The sequence below is a fragment of the Solanum stenotomum genome, chromosome 8 (assembly GCF_019186545.1).
Source record: "Solanum stenotomum isolate F172 chromosome 8, ASM1918654v1, whole genome shotgun sequence".
NCBI lineage: Eukaryota > Viridiplantae > Streptophyta > Magnoliopsida > Solanales > Solanaceae > Solanum > Solanum stenotomum.
In genome coordinates, this window is record NC_064289.1 from 60,164,822 (window position 1) to 60,186,240 (window position 21,419).

Sequence of the window (21,419 nt, forward strand, 5' to 3'; positions counted from 1 at the left end):
ATAGCCCAAACTAACTCGTCATATACCCGTTAATCAATGTGAACAAATTATCTCAAATCAATTCGTTTTTTTATGAAGTATTTTTTCAGATTTCGATGGAATTTTTTGGTGTTTAGGTTTAATATTTCTTATGATTAAATTCAACTATAAGAGTTCAATAAATATATAACAGAGACTAAAAACATTCACATTTAACAAATTTAAAAGAACTAAAACTGTTCAAAAATAATACTTTAGGGACTACTTTTGAACCTACTACCAAAAGTAAGGAAGGGATCATTTATGTCATTTTCTCAATATCTCTGTTAGGTGTTTCACATGTCCACCAAAAAAAAAAAAAACAAAGAGAAATGAAGGAAGAGATAAGAGTAAACAAGAAGTGAAAAATTGGTAATTTTAAACAACTCCAAGATTTAGCAATCAGGTTTGAAAAGTTTTGATTTTTTCAGTTTATTCATTTTTTCATGTAGATATGCAAATTTTACAGAATTCTTGATTTTCCCTTTTTTCTGCTATGCTTAATTGCTTGTGAGAAGTCAGCTCTGATAGAGTTTCTATATAATCAAAATGTCTGTAGAAAGTGTAATCTCATATGGGATTTTGCTAATTTCATTTAGAATGGTGAAGTTGAAGTAAAAAAAAAATGATTTTGAGCAAATTTACATAAATCTTGGCTTATTTTCATTTTGAATAGCAAAGTTTGGATTTTGAGCTATGTCCCCCTCCCCCCTCCTAGTGCCGGAACCAGTATTTTCACTAAGGAGGTTCAAAATACGAAGAAGTTGGAAGGATTCAGTCTACTCTATATATATGATATATATTAAAAATATTTTACTTTGTATATACAATGTAATTTTTCACTGAAGGGAGTTTGGATGAACCCCTCGTCCCTACCCAGCTCCGCCCCTACCCCTACCCCTCATTATTGCTAATTCACAGAATTCTTGGTTTTCCCTTTGTCTACTTTGTTCAGTTTCTTGTAAAAACATCAGCTTTAATGGAATTTATACGCCCAATACAGTCTCTGGTTCATGATATACTTGTTGTAATATGTTGAGCTAAAGATGATATTTTTCTGCCTTCTAAGAATATTTTGGATGTTAGACAATATTTGGTTTTTCATTTAAAAGAGTTGAGCTAAATATTTTGAACTTTGAGCTATATTATCCCTTCATGATTGCATATTCACATTAGTCTTGGTTTATTCCTTTTGTTGGTTTTGGTCAATTGCTTGAAAAAACATCAGCTTTAATGGAACTTATATCCCTAAGACAATCTCTATATACTAGTATCTCTGCTGAATTATGTTAAGCTAAAGATGGTATTTTTCACACTTCATAGAAAAGTTTGCTTTTAAACAAAATTTCCTTCTCTTTTAGAATAGCAGAGTTCAGCTTAGACTTTTCGAGTTTGAGCTATATAGCCCTTTCAACAACAACAACATACCCAGTGTAATCCCATATATGGGGTCTAGGGAGAGTAGAGTGTATACAAACCTTATCCCTACCTCGTGGAGGTAGAGAGGCTGTTTCCGGAAGATCCTCGGCTCAAGTAACGCATATCAAAGCTAGGAGAAAAGAAACATACAAAATCAAAGAGGACATAATAAATCATAAGGAAAACATTGCATAGCATAGCAACAACCAAATAACTCGATAACCGAAGCACAAGAAACAACATGTAGTAACATGAATCGGAGGACCGGGAACTAGGAGAATAATGCTACTACTATTGGTAAGGAATGAGAAACATGTATATTGCCCCGTTGTGATTGCAAATTTACATAAACCTTGGCTTCCCATTTATCTGCTTTGTTCAATAGCTTGTAACATCAGCTTGGATGGAACTTATACACCCAATAAAATCTCTGTATATTAATATCTCTACTATTTTGTTGAGCCGAAGGTGGCAGTTTCTGCCTTCTAAAGAGAATTTGCATGTTAGACGTGTTGGGTTTCATTTAGAATAGCAAACTTGAGCTAATTTTCTTGAATTAACTCCTCCTAAGAATTGCCAAATAGTGGTGTAGGATAGCAGTAGGTTGATGGCTAGTCAAAAACAGTCTTAACAATTATGAATCTCTAGTATACTCTATTAAGAAGAACGAGTACGGACGATCCATAGAGCTGATCTGACTAGTTTGGGATTGAGGTGTTGTTGATTAATTTGTTGAAGCTCCTCTGAAGCATTTGTCATGGCTTCTTCATTTTATTTCCTTTTCTGTATTGCTTTGGACTATTTTTTTCCTTGAGCTGAGGGTCTATCAAAAATAACATCTCTACTTCAAGGTAGGGGTAAGGTGTGTGTACACTCTACCCCAGAACCAACTTTGTGGCATTACACCGGGTATGTTGTTGTTGGTCCTCTGTAGTGTGGTTTTTATGGTTTCTAAATAAAACAACTTCATTTCCCATATACACTGGTCTTGATTAATATATTCTGTGTGTTTCCACCATTTTTGGCAGGTTTGGCATGGTAGGAACTTGATTATGGATGATATGGTACTTCAAAGCGTCTCTCAGACACCTTACTGTCTTACATGTGAAAATGTATTTTGATTTCTTACATTCAGAGTCCATTGAAGACATGGGGTATTCTCTAAGTAGGTTAGAAGTAGAGACCGGACACTTTGATGGTTCAAGTTCCAATCACGGGGTTGCTAGCAGTGTTCATCATGACAGACCAGCAAATTATTTGGACCATGAAATTTCTCAACTTACTAAGCTTAGATCAGGGCCCCATGAAAATCTCAGTAGAATCCTACCCGGGAAAAAGGAAGTTCCTGTGTCCACATTCAAGATGTTAGCTGCTCGAGAAGCCAATATTTCCGGTAGAGGAAGGTTTTCGAAGGCAGATTGTTGTCATGTTCTAAGTAAATATTTGCCGGTTAGTGGTCCTTGGATTGTGGACCAGATGGAAACCAGGGCTTATGTATCACACTTTTCAGCAGATGGTTCCCTTTTTGTTGCTGCCTTTCAGGTACTAGCAGTAGTTTATATTGTATTTTTGTAGCATTGAGAAGATTAGGCATGACATGTGTCAGTATTACATTTTTGTCTTTTAAGATTTCCATATCTAAGTCAGCTTCAAGCAAAAAAAACACACTAGGTGATTTATTCCCATCTGTCCTAGCCTTGCCTTGGTGGACAGTATTACTTGGTCTTTGTTGCTAATGGGAGGTGCCAGATATCCCGTGGAATTAGTCGAGGTGCGCTAAAGCTGGCCCAAACATCACGGTCATAAAAAAACTTTTCCATATCGAATCAGAAGCCTGTTTTTTTAATATGAAATCCCAAAGTTCTCTAAAGACTACACTCTTAACAATGCATTAGAGAGATTTGAGTTGTGTTGCATTCTGATGCTTCTTCTTGTCTAAAACAGGGAAGCCATATTAGAATATACAATGTGGAAAGAGGGTGGAAAGTTCACAAGAATATTCATGCAGAAAGTTTGAGATGGACAGTTACTGATACATCTCTTTCTCCGGATCAACGTCATTTGGTGAGTTTCTATTTTACAGACGAATCAAGTTTGCAACTGCTAAATTTTGCTTTGTTTTTTGTTTCAGGCTTCAGTTTTTCTCTTTTCATAGGAGGCATAGTGCAGATAAACACATTTTCTTTTCTTTTTTTACTTTTTATGACGGTGGTGTTTAGGCGAGCTTGCTCACCTCGACTATTCTACCCAATACTTGGTACCTCACACCAAGTCCAACACAGGTATCAGGTAACTTTGCCCAGTGCCCACCAAGGTTTATGCTGGTTGGAAGGCCTCGTGGGAAGGCCTCCACTGGGAGTTGACCTTGAGACCTCTTGGTTATCCTCCTACTTCTTTGACCACTGGGACACACCTGGGTACGCTAAGCATATTGTCTTTATGCATGCATGATTTTTCATTTTGCATATAGATGGCAATGGGGCGGGACAGGACGGGGTGGTTGTGGTGCAGGTTTGGTCTAAATCTTTTAAGACTTAACCCGCCGCGCTTTGCGTAGCAGTTTTTAAAATATTTTTAACTAGCCCCGTCCTGCCCTGCCCCCCATAGCAAAAACTTTCCTTTTTCTTTTTCATTCTATCATTTAGCCTAAACTAACTTGCTCAATGTTTTAGTTTTCCAAAAATGGAGAGTTTAATAATCATTAATTACCCAAAAAGTTTAACTAAATCTTTTCTAAATCAAATTTCAATAATTTAAGTAGTTTAATTTTTTTTTTTTAATAGTTCTTACTCATGAGCCACCTTATAATCTAGGATACTTCTAACTCCATGTGTTTGAGAAATCATTGGAAATATGTTTGTGCTATTAAATCCTCTCCTCTGTGACATACTCTCTGTCTCTCTCTTCCCGATCCCAATTTAGTTTTACTATGCTAGACTTACTTGGAAGATCAACAATAATGACTTTGAATAGAGACATAATTTTTGGAGGTTGTTAGAGACATGATAAATAATGGATGATATTTGTAAATTGGGATGGTCTATAATGTAACATGAAGGACAAAACAATATAATGGTATATATTCCTCTATTGGATTGAAATTGAAGACAAGTCTCTTCGTTAAGAAAATTGGTGAAAATTGGGTAGACCAAAAGAACCTAGGGAAGTGTCTAATGTAGTTGGTTGACTGTTGAGAACTGTAAAGATATGGTACCTGAGCCTAACTCAACCCCAAACTAGCTCATGAGGAGAGGATTTTCCAAGTCCATATAAGGAGACCATCAATCCATTCCCCAACCAATATGGGACTTTTACCCACTCTAACAAGAACCATAAGGTTTCGGGTTCAAATCCTAGCGGAGGCAAAACTATTAGGTGATTTCTTCCTATCCAAGTCAGGTACTTATGGTGGTGGGAGGTAGGCAGGTTGCAGGTATCTCAAACACAACAGTTATTAAAAAAATTGGGTGACCAAAAGGGAAAGTAGTTGAACTAAAATTGCGACAATGAGGACACTTGACAAGCTATTATTAATTAGGGAGATTAAATCAAATTAATTAGGTAGGTGTAACGAAATTAATTCCATTCTACACAGTTATTTGCAAGGGATTGTTTGGATATAGAATGTTATCCTACTTATCAAAACATTAGCTGTCATTAGTACGAGCATTTCATGTTACATATATATTCAGTCATGTGTGTTCTGTTTCTCCATTTGTGACATTTGAAGGGTTTAGTTAAAATATGTTCAAGAATGACTTTGAAAAGAGGCATGTGGTTCAAATCCCAGCAGAGACGAAAACACTAGGGGATCTCATCCAATCTGTTCAAGCCTTGCCCGATACTTGTGCTGGTGGCAGGTAGTAGTTACCCCGTGGAATTAGTTGAGTTGCACGAAAGTTGGCCCGAACACCATAATTATCAAAAAGATAAAAAAAGAGGCATGTGTTTTGTTCAAAACTGCTGTGGTCTAAAATTCTTTCAGATTTCTTTTTCTCTTGAAAATTTTATTATACTGGGGGATTCGGAAAGGGGGATACTGAGAATTGAACGGACACCTATTTTGTGGTGACTCCCACTGATATCACTAGACCATAAGTATTGGTGGTTAAGTTCTTTCAGAGTTTGTACAGCTATTTTGGTGTCTTTCACAAAAGGTAAAAACAAATTATCTTTGTTGTTGAAGGAGCTTCATCACTGTTGTTATCTCAATCTGTTCTGGTGTTGCTAATTCTGCTATACATTTAGAATATAAGGCTATTGGAAATTGAGAGAATTACATGAAATTCAAGGAACTCCAAAGTGAAACCAGCTTTAGAGAATCTTAAGTTGCACATTAGATCGAAAGGTAGACCGGGACCACTTCAACTTAAGCTGATAGCAAATGGACATTGACCACTGACCAGTAACTTCTGACTAATAGAATCTAAGCTAAGATATTACTTCAAGTAATAGAATCTAAATTAAGATATTACTTCTAGATTTGCATTACTAGGCGAGATAGGATTGAGAACGAAGATATTGGGCACAAGGTGGGAGAGGGTCTCTGTGGTGGGCAATGTGAGGGAAGTGAGACTGAAATGTTCGGGCATGTGAAAACGAGATATCCAGATGCCCAAGTGCGGAGATGTGAGAGGTTGCCTATGGTGGGTCTGAGTAGAGGTAGAGCCTAGAGGTAGGACGGCGTAGTGTTTGGGAGAGGTGATTAGACAGGATCTGAAACACCTGCAGCTTACCGAGGACATGACTCTAGATAGGAGGATATGGAAGTCGAGGATCAGGGTAGAAGGTTAGTAGGTAGTTGCGCTGTCTAGTTTCCCTTATCAGTGATATTAGTATTTTTTTCCTCCTCCTGCTTTCTTCTACTTCTTATTATTGCCTGTTGTTTCCTTTACTTCGGCTATCATATTATTTATTGATGCTACTGGTATTCTCTACTGTATTCTTTTTTCATTCTTGTTTATTATGCTTTACTTGAGCTGATGATCTATTGGAAACAACCTCCCTACCCTCATTAGGTAGGGGTAAGGTTGCATACACACCACCCTCCTCAGACCCCACTTGTGGGATTTTATTGGGTATGTTGTTATTGTAGAATGATAAATTTACACTTTATCACAGAGTATCTTTATATTTGTGTTGTAGAGTAACACTTGTGTTGCATTTGCAGGTGTATGCTACCATGTCACATATCGTACATATTGTAGACGTAGGATCTGCTGCCACTGAATCTGTAGCCAACATCACAGTACGGCGGTCAATCTCTCTTTCTTTAGAGTTCTTATTACTCATATGCATAACAGCTTCATGGGATGGGACTGCAATATCTAGCAGTTATCACTTAGAAGTATCATTTCAAAACCCTTTTAGGCCTAGGAACAGATATTCAGTTCTGTTCGTCTTGTGGATAATTATAACTCCAGCAAGGCAGCAGTAGTTGCACATCTCTGTGTTAAAGGTTTCAATTATTTAAAGAATGAGTCGTTTAATACTTGAGGCGCAATTTAACCAAGTTTTGTATTTGATTTTGATATGATGCTCTTTTTTTTTTTGGATACACATCTCTCTTTATGAACTATTAAAAAAACTGGACTTAACTCTGAAAGCAGTAACTAAGTCAAGTATGAAAGAATATCGCCTTCCTTTTCTGGAAATGGATTCCGAACAAGTAACTTATTTCAGAGAGTTTGACTTGTTATAAGGTGTTGTTTGTACATTAAAGCTGTTTGATATGAAGTTTTGTGTGGGTAATCTATCTTTTGATAAAAATTAATGCATTGAGTATTTTTCCTATGGCATTGGTTCACAAATGACAGTTCCCCAAAGCTGCGGGATTTAGATGAATTCAGATGTACCTTACTTGATATCTTAGATCCTGTAAGTTAAGGAGCTTGCTGGAGTTTTGATTGCATTATTATATGCTACTACCATTAATATTTGGCTTAAAAGATTAGGTCCAAAAAGGATTATTAGAAATTTGATAGGAGTAACATATGCAACTACCAAGATTGCGGTCTGGGCTATATATTAGTCTGTTATAGTGACAACTTAATACTAACTCACTGTTATCTTTTTGTTTTTATGAAAACTTAATGCTGGCTCACTTAAATGCAGGAAATTCATGATGGTTTGCTTTTGTCTGCTGACAATGATGATTTTGGAATCTTCTCTGTGAAATTTTCTACTGAAGGTCGGGAAGTTGTTGCTGGAAGTAGTGATGATGCGATCTATGTTTATGATCTTGAAGCAAACAAACCCTCCCTTCGAATATCCGCACACAATGTATGAATATACTTATAATAGATGTGTGTCACAAATCTCTTTCTTGTGAAGCATTTTTTTAAAAAAAATCTGTTTGCTACATCCAGTACATCTGTTTGACAATTATGAAGCTAATAATTATTCTTCTTGGGCTTGCTTTAGTAGTCATATTTAAAGACGTGCTCTTTTCTTGGCAAGACAATAACTTTTTGTTATTCAAAAACATGTTCACCAAGACAAGGAGGTTTCACCTCCTCTTCCTTCATGATCTGGTGATGATTCTGATGAAGTCATCATTCTCATCGAGTCCTAGAAATACGTGTTTTCTTTGAAGTAAATTATTCTGAGCGCTCTGCTGTAAGAAGCGGTGTGGCTGAACTAGCTTTTCCTGAAGTTCCTCACTAAAGTCATCACTAAGTAGATTTGATCATTAAATTTCTCAATAGCCTATTCAGTGAGTGAATTGTTTGACACCATTTAATCATTTCTAGTACAATATATCTGCATGAAAAATCTGAATTGTAAATTTCAGAACATCTGTGTCTAGATATACCGGGCAAGTATTCTCCAATTTAATACACCAGTTGAGGAATTCTCATATTTTTGCTTTTTGTGGATACACAAGATTTCAATTTGTCTCTATAACTTTCTGTTGATGAGCTGAAATAATTTTCTGTTGCAGTCTGATGTCAATTCTGTATGTTTTGCTGACGAAAGTGGCCATCTCATTTATTCTGGAAGTGATGACAATCTGTGTAAGGTGATCATCATCCTATCTTACTTTGGAAGAAATGCTTAAGAATCAAGGTCTCCTTCTGAAAGATGCTAATAGAAGATACTTGTTGAATTAATGATAAAATGACAAAACAGAGGGATAGTATTGGACTATGAAACTATGGGAAGAGTCATTATGCATACTTCCTTTTGATACCATATCTATGTACATTAGAAAATATTTGCACTTTCTCTCTTTTGTTGGGGACGGAAGAGCTAGGTTGGGGGGTTGTGGAGTAATCATTGAGGCTCTGAGTGATTTGAGGCCGAGGAACTGATGCTAAATCTTCTAATATTCTGCTGGTTGGTATCTTGATTCATTTTGTGTAACCTGTTTAGCTTACTGAGGACATGACCTTAGATATGAAGGTTTGGAGGTCGATGATTAGGGTAGAAGGGTGGTAGGTAGCAGAAAGTTGTCGTACTTTTACGTAGGGGAGGCAGGGGGCTAGTCTCCTCTTTTCATCTTCTCCTTATTTGGTATTCAAGTAGTATCTCACTCTTCATTTTTACTATTACCAGTTGCTTCATTTGCTTTGTTTATCTTGCTATTTGGTTATCGTTATTTTTCTTTCAATCCTCCTTTATTACTTCTTTTGAGCCAAGAGTCTATTCGAAACAACTTCTCTACCCCACAAAGGTAGGGATAAGGTCTGTGTACCTCTTACCCTCCCCAGACCCCACTTGTGGGGTTAAACTGCGTATGTTGTTGTTCGTAACAGAATGCAGAGCTCTTCTTGATCCTCTAAGGACCAAATAATTTGAGTCTGGATGAATTAATATATGTCTATGTATGCTTCCATGATATTTATTTCATGAGTTCAGGTCTCTTTTTTATGAGTAACGAGGTTGTTGCTCTGTGTAGGTCTGGGATAGACGTTGCTTTAGGGCCAAAGAAAAGCCAGCCGGAGTCCTGATGGGACACGTAGAAGGCGTTACATTCCTTGATAGTCGGGGGGATGGTCGTTATTTCATTTCTAATAGTAAAGATCAGTCCATCAAGCTCTGGGATATCCGCAAAATGTCTTCTCATGCTGCTCGGTATGCTTATTTTCTGGCTATGCATCTCCTCTATGATTCTTCTTCGTGATGGTCTATGCCTATTATTTTTTGGTTTACTAATAAGATTAGGGGAGATATGAACCTAGTACAATACATGAGATTCAATGAGATTTATTTTTATTAATACATGAATCAGATTAAATTCACGAAAACCAATTTTTACATATCTTATGACCAACTAAGTTGCTCGGCCTCTTTGTTTTTGGTGCCGCACCAGTGTCGACACAACATGGGTGTGGGTGTGGATGTGGGATCCATACCGGATTTGGTCAACTGATTTTGGGTACTTTGACCGAAATCAACGGAGAAATTCGGGGTAGATACAATGTTTTGGTTCTTATCTATTGTTTTTTGTACTTCCATTGCTTTTTTTTTGGACTATTTTTCCTTGAGCCGATGGTTTATCGGAAACAGCCTCTCTACCTCCCAAGGTAGGGGTAAGGTTTGCATACACACTGCCCTTCCAAACCCCATTTGTGGGGATTACACTGGATATGTTGTTGTTTGACTTGCTTACTTATATGACTAAACAAGACACATACACTTCCTTGTTTTCAGCAATATCTGGTTCAGGAATTATGAGTGGGACTATAGATGGATGGACTACCCTGCTCAAGCTAGAGACGTGAAGCACCCTTATGATCAGTCAATATCCACTTATAAGGGTCATTCTGTATTGCGTACTCTAATTCGCTGCTACTTCTCACCAGAATATAGGTTAGTGCTAGAAACTATGCTGCATTGACTCTCCGTTTTTTGTCTATGACAACTTCCAGTTACCCTTATTTTGGCGTAGTACGTACTTATATATTTCTTGGGTTATATTTTACAGCACTGGGCAGAGATACATTTACACGGGATCCCATGATGCCTGCATTTACATCTATGATTTGGTAAGTATGAGGTTATACATCAACTTATTTATCTCTAAAAGGAATTTCTTACGAGATCACCCCTTTCATTCTGGGGTGACGGAGGGATTGTACAATTCGAGCCATTCTAGAATAGGATGATTTCCGGCCAATCCTTAAACCTTTTTCTTGTCTAAATGATATCCTAGGATATTTAATGAAACTCAAGTGATTTTGTGGTTAGAAAGATTAGTTTAATGACTTTCTTGCAATTATACTATAAAGGGTCATTTTGTATGTGCCTATGCGGGATGAGATAGACAAGATATCCCACCTTCTATATGGGATAACTAATTCCATCATTTTATTGGGATAATATAATCCCATGACTAATTAATACCTATAACTAAACGCGGGAAAAATTTCTCCTGCATTTTATCTCGGGATTATTATCCTTATCCCCCATACCAAACGACCCCTAAGGTTTTGTGTGACCCTAATTTCTGAAGAATTCTTCTTATCGATACGTGTTATGTAACGACACTCTTGGTTTCTAGGTAAGCGGAGAGCAAGTCGCGAAATTGCAGCACCACCGGTCGACCATTAGAGATTGTAGCTGGCACCCTACTTATCCAATGCTTGTTAGCTCTTCTTGGGATGGAGATGTTGTCAAATGGGAATTCCCTGGAAATGGAGAAGCACCACTCCCTCCAAAAAGGAAGCAGATCAGAAGAAGGCATTTCTTTTAAATGCTATCTGCCCTCGGGGATTTCTCGGTTATCAAAGAAAAAACACGGTAATAACTTCACGGTGTTACACCAACATGTATAGTAACTGTGTGAACGCGAATTTTAGCTGAAACATGATAGATATTTTGATATACATGTATTGTACATAAATAAAGGCGAACATGTACATTGCATTTTGTAAATAGTACTCGGATCGTTTGGGGATCGACTCTGTATGCGTGGCTCGTACTGCAGGGTAAGCGGAAGAAAATGTAAGGTCGTGCATTAGCACTTCTGCAAGAAAAGGGTTGTGCTAGGACGCAACAGCTTCTTGCATACAGATAAATTGAAGCTCAAATACAAGTATGAATTCATGTAGCTTGACTTGATGGTACCTTTTGTTCACAGAGGCGAATTCAGGATTTTATTTGATGGTGTTAGTCTTTAAGTTTTTTAGCATTGAATTTATCGTGCTTTGTTGAAAATTTAGGGAGTATTTGCACGTTATGTATGGTTCGGATTAAAAGTATTGGGTTCAGATGAACTCGAACATGCCTAATTGTTGCATCTACAAACTCTTATGTATGACTATAAAAAATTTAAAAGGTAATAAAACATCAATATTTTGAATATATGTATGTACCTTGAATTTTATTTGCTTAAATAATTCTTGTTCTATTTCCTTGACTAATTCATATTCTTATAAATTGAAAAAGAAATGTTAATACGATTAAATACTTGTGATAAAAGAAAGTTGAAATATTCCTAAGATTTGTTATTACTGATTAGTCAATAACCATAGTAGATGTCGACTGATAAAAGAATTGAGAAAGTCAATGGAAAGAGAAGAAAATTGCACATATAATAAACTAAATTTAGATTCCATTTACTAGCATCTAATGTCATGGTAAGTATCCTTCGTTTTTAACTAGAGGTCCCGAGTTTGACTATTTGAGTCCTGCCTTTGATATTTTGAGCGTTTTACCCCAAAAATGGAATTTCAAATCATGTTCAAAGTTGTAGCCGGATGGTAAATATCCCTTCATTCTTAACTAAAGATCTTGAATTTGAACAATGGAAAAAAGGAGTCGCCTTTAATATTAATTGCTGTTTTACCCCTAAAAATAAGATTTTATTATGCGAATTTGGATTAGTCAACCCCAAAACGAACATGATGTGGAAAAGTAATTGTAGGTAAACATCTTCAAATCATGTACGGAGCGGGTGGTAAGTTCCCTTCCATCTTTAACTAAAGATTTCGTATTCAAGCCCCGATATTTGATTGCTTTACCCCCAAAAAATAAGACTTTAGTACTCGAATCTGAATTAGTCAACCCCAAAACATACTCAATACCAAATAGGAAACCAAAAAAAACAGGACATTAATGTAGAAGAGTAATAGTAGGTGAACAACTTCAAATCATATCTAGATCAGGTGGTAAGTTCTCTTTCATCCTTAATTAAACGTATCAAGTTCGAGCCCTGAATACAAATTTAAATTAGTCAAACCTCTGTTTACTAAACGTATCAGGTTCGAGCCTTGATTACGAATTTGAATTAGTCAGACCCCGATAACGGATAGAAAACAAAAAAGGAAAAAAGTGGAGACATTAATGTAGAAGAGTATTAGTTGGTGAACATATTCAAACCGTGTGGTGAACACCTTCAAAAAAATTTAATAGTTTATCAAGTGGCTTTTAAAAAATAAATATACAGATAGTTACTTATGGGACCAGAAATAAATTCATAGTTTGCATAGTTTTGACTTATATTTTTTCTTTTTGAATTTATAGTTTGATTAAAAAGTATGAAAATTTTATGATGATGAATTGATGGAGGACAAAAAAGTTTATTCCTTAGCCCTTTTACTTGTGATTTTATTGATCACACTCATCGTTATCACACGTATAACGTTGAAATATTCGGAGACATTTTTCCTCATTTTCGGAGCTGATATCGCGTTGATTATTGGTGTTTTTGCTGGTGTTTTGATCCGAAGGAAGTTCAACAACAGGAGGTTATTGCTAGAAAATCAGTTAGACTCTGATGGACGCGAGCTGAGGATCGAGTATAGTTTCCTAAGGAAAGTAGCTGGTGTTCCAACAAGATTTAAGCTGAAAGAGCTCGAAGAAGCAACCAATAACTTTGGATCGTTGGTAGGACGTGGATCATCAGCTTGTGTTTTCAAAGGTGTGCTTAGTGATGGTGCATCAGTAGCTGTTAAAAGGATCGATGGAGAGGAACGTGGCGATAAGGAATTCAAATCAGAAGTTGCAGCTATTGCTAGTGTTCAACATGTTAATCTTGTACGTTTACTTGGATACTCTAGTGTTCCTCCATCAGGACCTCGATTTTTGGTTTACGAGTATATAGTTAATGGATCACTTGATAATTGGATTTTTCGAAAAAGGGGAATTCGAGGGTGTTTGTCGTTGGATTTGAGGTGTAGAGTTGGTCTAGATGTGGCTAAGGCACTTTCTTATTTGCATCATGATTGTAGATCGTGTATTTTACATCTCGATGTCAAGCCTGAGAATATACTTTTAGACGAGAATCATCGTGCTATTCTAGCTGATTTCGGGTTGTCTAAGTTGATGGGGAAAGATGAGAGTAGAGTTGTTACAACGATTAGAGGTACTCGGGGGTATTTAGCCCCCGAGTGGCTCCTGGAGAACGGGATTTCTGAGAAAAGTGATGTTTATAGCTACGGAATGGTGCTATTGGAGATGATTGGAGGGAGGAGAAATATTACTTTAGCTGAAAATGGAAAGAGTACCAATTCAAAGAGTAAGTTCAGCTATTTTCCTAAGATTGTGAGTGAGAAATTGGAGCAGGGGAAGATCATGGAAGTCCTGGACGAGAGGCTCGTCCACGAGGCAGCTACAGGAGGTGTAGCTGTAGAAATGCAAGTGAAAAGATTGGCGTGTGTGGCGTTGTCTTGCATCCAAGAACGGCCTAGTCTTAGGCCAACAATGGCACGAGTCGTGGAAATGTTGGAAGGTCGTGGGCCAGTAGAAGCGCCTAGACAAACGACAATGTTGATCCTCGATCTATTAGACGAGGGTGTGGATCATCATCCCGGGATACCTAGGGTAGCTGCAGCCATGGCAAGATCTAGTGATACTAATTCACTTCGTTCTTATACAATGTCTATCCTCTCAGGGAGGTAGTACCTACATAATACATAAGGGATTTTGTCTGCTTTCTGTCAAATTTTTCAATATCAATAGGTTGATTGTTTCTCAAGTGTTGTATCCTGAATCTGAAAGAGTGTACTTGAATTCTCCCCCTAACAAAAAAAAGTGTAAGAATTTGCTTTTGTTTACGCCAAAATATATAGGTAGATATATCTTTTCTACAACTCTTTTTGCTTCTTTATTTTTTATTGCTTTTTTGGGATGCATAATTGCATCTATGAGGATACAATATTCTTGTTTACTTTTCCCAATCGATATACATAGATTATTCATGGATTATACTAGTTAAAAAGAAAGACATGTTCAAATTAATTAGAGTTGACTTGAGTAACACCCCAACCCCCACTCCCACCCCCACCTCCACACACGGCAAGAAAACTAGAGTGTGGACAAAATAATATAGGGACCCAACAACGGGCGAAACAACAATTTGGTAGGTTTAACACCATTATATTTTGTTACACATCTATTTTTACTCTCCAATATTGGAGAGAGATTCAGGATTTAAGCTTTGTGAGTTCAATCTTTAAGATTCTTAGCATTGAACCGATTGTATTACTTAAGTTATGTGTTTAGGCAAACTATCTATTGTTACTTTAGTGAATTATATATATAAAGTTATATTTTGCCTCAAAAATAATGAATTTAGATAAACCCAACCACTAAATAGTTGTATCCACCCCTACTCAGAGTGGTATTTTTTTACTTTTGCAACTAAAATTCCCATTTGGATCTGGCATCCAAATGTGCATTGTCATCCATCATTTTCACTGTTACTCTGTAAAACATGACCTGTTGAATTTAATGCACCAGATGGAGAGGCAAAAATATTTACGTCACGTAGTTCAATATACAATATTATACATTATGTATTAATCTGGTATAAAATGTATAACAATGTATAAAATATATTTATACACAAATATGAGTTAAATCGTTTGTTTATACATAAAGTATGATTTTTTCATTTTTTTTTTTTACCCTCCCTAGGAGCTTCCACCCCTTTTTGCTCCCTTGGTGACTCAAACTCGCAACCTTTGGGTTGGAAGTGAGGGGTGCTTACCATCCGAGCAATTCCCTCTCGTCTATACATAAAGTATGAGCTACATGGCATAAGTATTTTCCAAAATAGACATAAAACGTACGTAATTTCCCATTATATGTAATTTTTATTCTAATTAAATAAAAAAACTAAATCGAACCTATCCTTCTGATTTCTTAGTATGGTTTTGGATTTTGAAAATAAAAAACTACACATAGTAAAAGAATTAACTAGCATTGAATAAATAACTTTGCATTATGTATTTATAAGAGATTATGAGTGTTCAGGTATCTCATCAAATATGTATTATTAATTTATTATAGGGTATTATTTCAGTCATTACTACTACTCATTCCTTTTCATCATTTGATTAAATGTATTATTTGATCTATATTTTATCTTATTTATATAATGAAATCGAAAAAATGAATAAAATAATAAATAAATAAATAAGTAAAATAAAACAATGTGTTGGTATCAATTGGTCGATATGTCCGAGTGGTTAAAGGAGATAGGACTTGAAATCTGTTGGGCTTCGCCCGCGCAGGTTTGAACCTTGATGTCGACGAATTTTTTTTCTTCCTATTTTCGAGTTTTTAATGAAGTATTGCACCGTCAAAGAAGGGTATTTCCGCCATTGGATGCAATAATAGGTACAACAAATAGGCTAGTCTGATTTAATTCGACCTTATATATATAACTTGAGCTTAAAATGAAACGATTGCACTGTTGACTTCTAAAGGCATCCGTCAATTAAAAGTGAGGTGCGGGGAGGAGATTGTGTATGTCGACGTTATCCTTATCTTGGGATATTGCACCGTCAAAGAAGGGTATTTCCGCCATTGAATAAAACAATAGGTACAACAACTTGGCAAGTTGGATCCAACTCGACCTTATATATATATATATATATATATATATATATACATGATTGTATTGTTGACTTCTAGATGCATCTGTCAATTAAAAGTAAGGTGTGGGGATGGGATTGTATATGTCAACGTTATCCTTATCTTGAGAGGTAGAGAAACTGATTTCGCTATATAGCTCGAGCTTAAAGTGACATGACTATATTGTTGACGTCTAGATGCATCGTCCAATAAAAGTGAGGTGTGGGGAGGGAATTGGGTATGTCGATGTTACCATTATATTAGGAGGTAGAAAAACTGATTTCGATGTTCTCTTAACTTAAGAAAATAACAAAAATAAACAAATCAAAGGTTAAATACTATCAGCTGCAACAAATTTGTTCTACTATTACTTTATGAAGCTACTAACTTGCCCAACATCATCAAGGCAAGCTGCCTTTTTGGTAACCACATTGACGTCTAAAACCACATACTCAATAAGCTGTTTTTTTGATTTACGTGATATTTAAATATTTCTCAGGAACTTCAATTATGTGGAGTCACAAAATGTAAGTCAAAAAATATATAAAATTATAAAAAAAAATGAGTCCAGAAATAATAAGACCTTAATTTATCTAAAATTTAGGTTATAGTTTATGGATCCCTATTGCCTAGTCCATCACCATTATATAAGGAATTAAATATTGATCGGGCAAGTAGTGAAATTTTGCATCGAAGCAGCTTCTAAATTTATCCGAATCGCAAAAGTCTTTTTCTCCACTATTCAGATTTTAGCAATCCGAATCGGTATGTCTACTCATCAAATTGTTTTCTCGAAAATGGGTATCTCATCTTGATTAAATTCTTCCCGGAAGACGTAATTTTGTTGTAATTCTTACTCAAATTTTATCGGAATCGGGAAAGCACTACTCTCGAATTCGGAATTCTTGGTAAAATTCTTACGATTAACTATGTGAATTCTTCCCGGAAGACCTAATTTTATTGTAATTTTTACTCATATTTTATCGGAATCGGGAAAGCACTACTCTCGGAATTCGGAAGGTAAAATTCTTACGATTAACTATGTGTTTGTAGCTCTTCAATACAATTGTTTTCATTTGGATTATATGTGTTGCTCTTCCATACAATTATTTTCGTTTGGATTATATGTGTTCAGTTGTTCGACTGCATGCCGTTATCAAAATTGATTTTGGATCATTGCCCTTTTATATTGATTAATCTTAGTGTAAATTTCCTTAATTGGTTTTGTGGGCTGTGTTTTGATATAATCCGAACTGTTTCTGTATAATATTTAGTTCTGCATAGTCTTAGTAATTAATTTTATCTGATTATTAGGTTAGTATGCATGTTATTTCCATATCTACTTAGATGGATGATAAGAATAGATTTACTCTTTTTTCCCCATTCTGGCATTCATAATGTATTGTATTTTGTGTTTTTTTTTTATTATAGTTATATAACATCGTATTTTTTTTTTGGCAGAACAATAATATCAACTCCTTGCTATCCGTGCAACAATTCGGATAGCAACAATGCTGGACGTATTTGCCAGGGATGTGTTTTATGACCGATATTTTCTAATCAAAACAGGCAGGATTTTGAACAGTTGCTTCAGTATCACGGTGCATCTATTGTTTCTTTAAAACAGAAACTATGTGATATTCCTCCGTGTTTGAGGAAGGCATGGGTTGCTCTTAAACCCTTAATGAGGTATTTTTTGTTTTGATAATTCTCTTAATCATATAATTCATGTTAGTTTTGGTTTATATAGTTTTTATTCTTTGTAGGCCTAATCTGCCGGTTAGGCAGTCTGCCCTCTCCTGGCGAGACTGTTATCCATGCTGGCGGTTTGATCCGGATCTTGGCTGTGTAGATTGTCCATTAGGCAGAGTATTCAATGAAAAGAATATCTTAGATTTTAAAATACTTCTTGTTTCCCACGGAGGAAATTCAACTACATGGAGTAACGGAGTATGCCACGTAAGTCAAAAAATGTATAAAATTACAAGAAAAATGAGTCCGGGAATAATGAGACCTTAGTTTAGTTGAAGTGTGCCTCTGAAATTTTGGTCATAGTTTAGGGTAACTTGAGCTTTATCCCCTAAAAGAAAATATAATCAACAACAAAACAAAAACAAATATCGAAAGAAAAAAAATATTGAGCCCACTAAATGCACGGTGTGCCTTAAGGAAATTAATCTTCTCAAGTACTAAAGTGTACTAGAATTTGTTTTTGCAGAATTATTACTACAATCCACACTTCATCCGGACAATATAATTTTAATTTATTTGTTATTTTACAATATTTAGAGAAAAGTATTGAAAACACCCTAAATTTGAAGCGAATTATTACTTTCATCTCTGAACTATTGACAACCTTAAAAATACTCATTTATTTAACTAATTGAACTTAGATATACACTCCCAATCTTGTACATGAGTGAAATATACCCCTAAATTCTCGTCAAGTTTAGAGGCGTTCTCAACATTTCTCTCGTTTTTTTTAAAAAGTCTCGTGCTCCTACAGAGTTTGAGACCACTTGTTATGTCATTTGGCAAATCGGGGGGTGGGGGTGTTAGGTGTATCTAAATTTAGTTAGTCAAGTAGATGAATGCTTTTAAGGCTGTCAAATGTTCGAAAACGAAATTAATACTTTGCGCCAAGTTCAAATGTTTTATCTCACAATATTTAATAACCTAACAAAATTACTATCAATTTTTTTTTAAAAAAAATTGACAAAATTTCTTATTGATTGGTTTGTGCTAGATATCAATCCAAATTTCAATGGACTAAGATGAAATGAAATGTGTAAGACCTCGAAAATCAGACTTAGAACTTTCAACAGAAAACAACAGAAAAAAGTGAACCAATGAGGGGTTCACGGACCGTGAAAGGGACCACAGTCCGTCACCCTCATCGTGGTTCACACCCAGCCTCAAAAGGTGGACCACAGAGCCCTTCACGAGCCTTGGTGGCGCCCATGGTTGATCCCCTCCCTAAGCTAGTACACTAGCCAGCAAACCACGACCCACTTGACGGACCGTGGTCTTTGTGATGGTCCGTCATAGGGTCCGTGGTTGGCCTTGTCAGATTTTATGTCAGGGGTCGTTTGGTCTTTTTCCCTATGTGTTGGGCACCTAAACTACGTTGTTTAACCTCTAAACTACGTCGTTTTACTCAATTTAAGCCTAGTAACTTAATCAGAACCTACCCTAGTCGACCGTTGTCACGACCCGATTTCTCGAGTCATGATGGCACCTACTATACCCTACCAGTAGGTAAGCCAACCTGTAATCCAGAACATCAAGCAATGAGCGAAAAGGCAAAAACTACCGAAAACAATAATCTAAACAAGAATAACAAGGCAGAAGCAACCAAAAATAAATATATACAGAAATTCCTCCTAGAACCTGGAAGTCACTAGTACAGAGCTATCTAATAAAGAGTACAAGTCCCAAAAGTGGACCACAACAGAGCGTGTCTCAAAGGCAACAAGACTAGCTAAAACAAAAGAAGGAGACATAACAAATCCCAAAACGCCAAGTGCTCGCCCTCGTCTCCGAATCACAGCTGCAAAAGAAGGCTGGAACTAATCACCGCTGGTAACAGGTACTGGGACCTGCCTCACGAAATAGATGTAGAGCGTAGCATGAGTACCAACACAACAGGTACTCAGTAGGCATCATAGGCCGACTGAGCAAAAAGGGTAAACACAATAAGAAAGGATAGAATCTAGACACAGACAGGTCAATCGGATAAGAAAAGAAAGCACACGCTCAAATAAAACCTGAACAAACCCCCATAAGCCCGACAGGTACACAGAAAAGCTAAGTCTATTGAGAAAGAAGAAAATCGGGCTCCTAGCCCAAAGTAACTAAGATAATCCATCAGACTCCACCCAGCCAGCAGTGCACTCCCAGCCCAGCTAGAAAGAGAGACCCTAGGGGGCACCCAACCAAACAGTCCACTCCCAGCCCAGCTAGAAAGAGGGACCAGTGAGTGAGGTAGATGTCGCGAGTCGTCCTACCATGCAGTCAGCTCTCAGCCCAGCTAGAAAGAGCGATCCGGGGACACCCAGCCAGCAGCACACTCCCAGCCTAGCTAGAAAGAGAGGCCTGGGGGCGATCGCCGATATCATCGAGTCTACCCAGCCAGCGATACGTTCCTAGCACAGCTAGAAAGAACGACCCCGGGGGTGATGGTATCTGTAATGACCCTAAAAATTAACTAGTGAAACTAGAGCCTCACATGTGAGTTTGGAGTTGAGAACTTGATGAAATGATGAGAAATGACCGTGACGTTCGGAAACTAGTCATTTGAACTAGTGAGTTGTAAGGGCAACTTTAAATGGTCATATCTTTTAGCTCAAAATGAATTAGGTGGACCTTTACCTATCCAATTAAAGGTCTTTGAGTCCTCTTTCCAACGCCACCGAGTTTGCCCAATTCCGACTTTGGAGTAAAAAGTTATGCCCGAAATATCGAAGCACTGTCAGATTGAAAAAAAAGGGCGAACTAAGACGGGAAGGGGTAGAATTTCTAAGTTAAGATTTTATGGGTCCTTAGTCCTTTTCCAAAATTGACCCTATGCTATTTTATTCTTTTCCTAGCAACTATAAGACCTTTTTATGACTTAATTCCTTTCATTTAAGTCACTCCTCTTAGAATTAAAAAGAAACCCATCTCTTTTCATATATTTCTCTCTAACTCAAGGAAGAAGAGGAGTTGGAGCTAGGATTGAAGATTTTAAGTGCTTCTTCTTCAATTTTCGTGGGTTTTCAACTTAGAGGTATGGGGATCCTTATCCTTGATTATTCTTTCTTTCAAGGAACCCAATCAAAAGGTTTTCAAGGTTTTTCAAATACACACAAAAACCTATTTCGATTCTAGCATGAGTTCTTGCATAAAAAGGTTTTAAATGATGATTTATATGGTTATTAATGATTATTAATGGTTTTTAGAAAGAAATTCCCATGAACCCATATTTTCTCAAATTCACTAAATTTGGCCTAAAGTGGGTGTATTGATTTTGTGTAATTGATGGACGATTATTGTGTAGATTGTTGTGGACTGTTCATATATGTATTTATCTATGTGGAATTGTTAAGAATTGTTAGTGAATTGAAGGATGTGGGATGTTAGCCTTGAATGGACAAAATTGTGAATTGGTCTTCATGTTGATTATTGGCTTATGCTTA

General features: G+C 36.5%; 2 protein-coding genes and 1 long non-coding RNA gene across 4 annotated transcripts in view; 2 read left to right on the forward strand and 1 right to left on the reverse strand.

Moving 5' to 3' along the window:
* The first annotated feature begins 307 nt into the window (after window positions 1–307).
* On the forward strand, window positions 308–11,152 carry LOC125872883 (LEC14B protein). The gene is made up of 10 exons (XM_049553676.1): window positions 308–424; window positions 2,466–2,979; window positions 3,382–3,501; window positions 6,608–6,685; window positions 7,552–7,719; window positions 8,381–8,458; window positions 9,338–9,513; window positions 10,093–10,251; window positions 10,367–10,427; window positions 10,943–11,152. The coding sequence occupies exons 2-10, from the start codon at window positions 2,494–2,496 to the stop codon at window positions 11,132–11,134; spliced, it is 1,518 nt and encodes a 505-aa protein (XP_049409633.1). The 5' UTR covers window positions 308–424; window positions 2,466–2,493; the 3' UTR covers window positions 11,135–11,152.
* A 1,765-nt stretch (window positions 11,153–12,917) lies between these two features.
* LOC125874582 (probable receptor-like protein kinase At5g20050) overlaps window positions 12,918–21,419 on the forward strand; it is a 52,506-nt gene continuing 44,004 nt past the window's right edge. The window contains exon 1 of one of the 2 annotated variants that reach the window (XR_007447283.1): window positions 12,918–14,343. Coding sequence is in view for 1 of the 2 variants with exons in the window: in XM_049555495.1 (XP_049411452.1) it covers window positions 12,946–14,279 (1,334 nt within the window). In the remaining variant the exon portion in view is untranslated. The remainder of the gene's footprint in view (window positions 14,344–21,419) is intronic. The other variant, XM_049555495.1, reaches the window with a different exon arrangement.
* The window catches only part of LOC125874584 (uncharacterized), a 51,288-nt gene continuing 43,909 nt past the window's right edge, over window positions 14,041–21,419 (reverse strand). Inside the window, exon 2 of the long non-coding RNA XR_007447284.1 lies at window positions 14,041–14,200. This is a non-coding gene — a long non-coding RNA (uncharacterized LOC125874584). The remainder of the gene's footprint in view (window positions 14,201–21,419) is intronic.

Coding starts and splice junctions, on each gene's coding strand:
- LOC125872883 (XM_049553676.1), top strand. CDS start 2,494: ATGATATGGTACTTCAAAGCGTCTCTCAGACACCTTACTGTCTTACAT. Junction 8,459..9,337: donor GTGATGACAATCTGTGTAAG/GTGATCATCATC, acceptor TGCTCTGTGTAG/GTCTGGGATAGACGTTGCTT. Junction 9,514..10,092: donor ATGTCTTCTCATGCTGCTCG/GTATGCTTATTT, acceptor CCTTGTTTTCAG/CAATATCTGGTTCAGGAATT.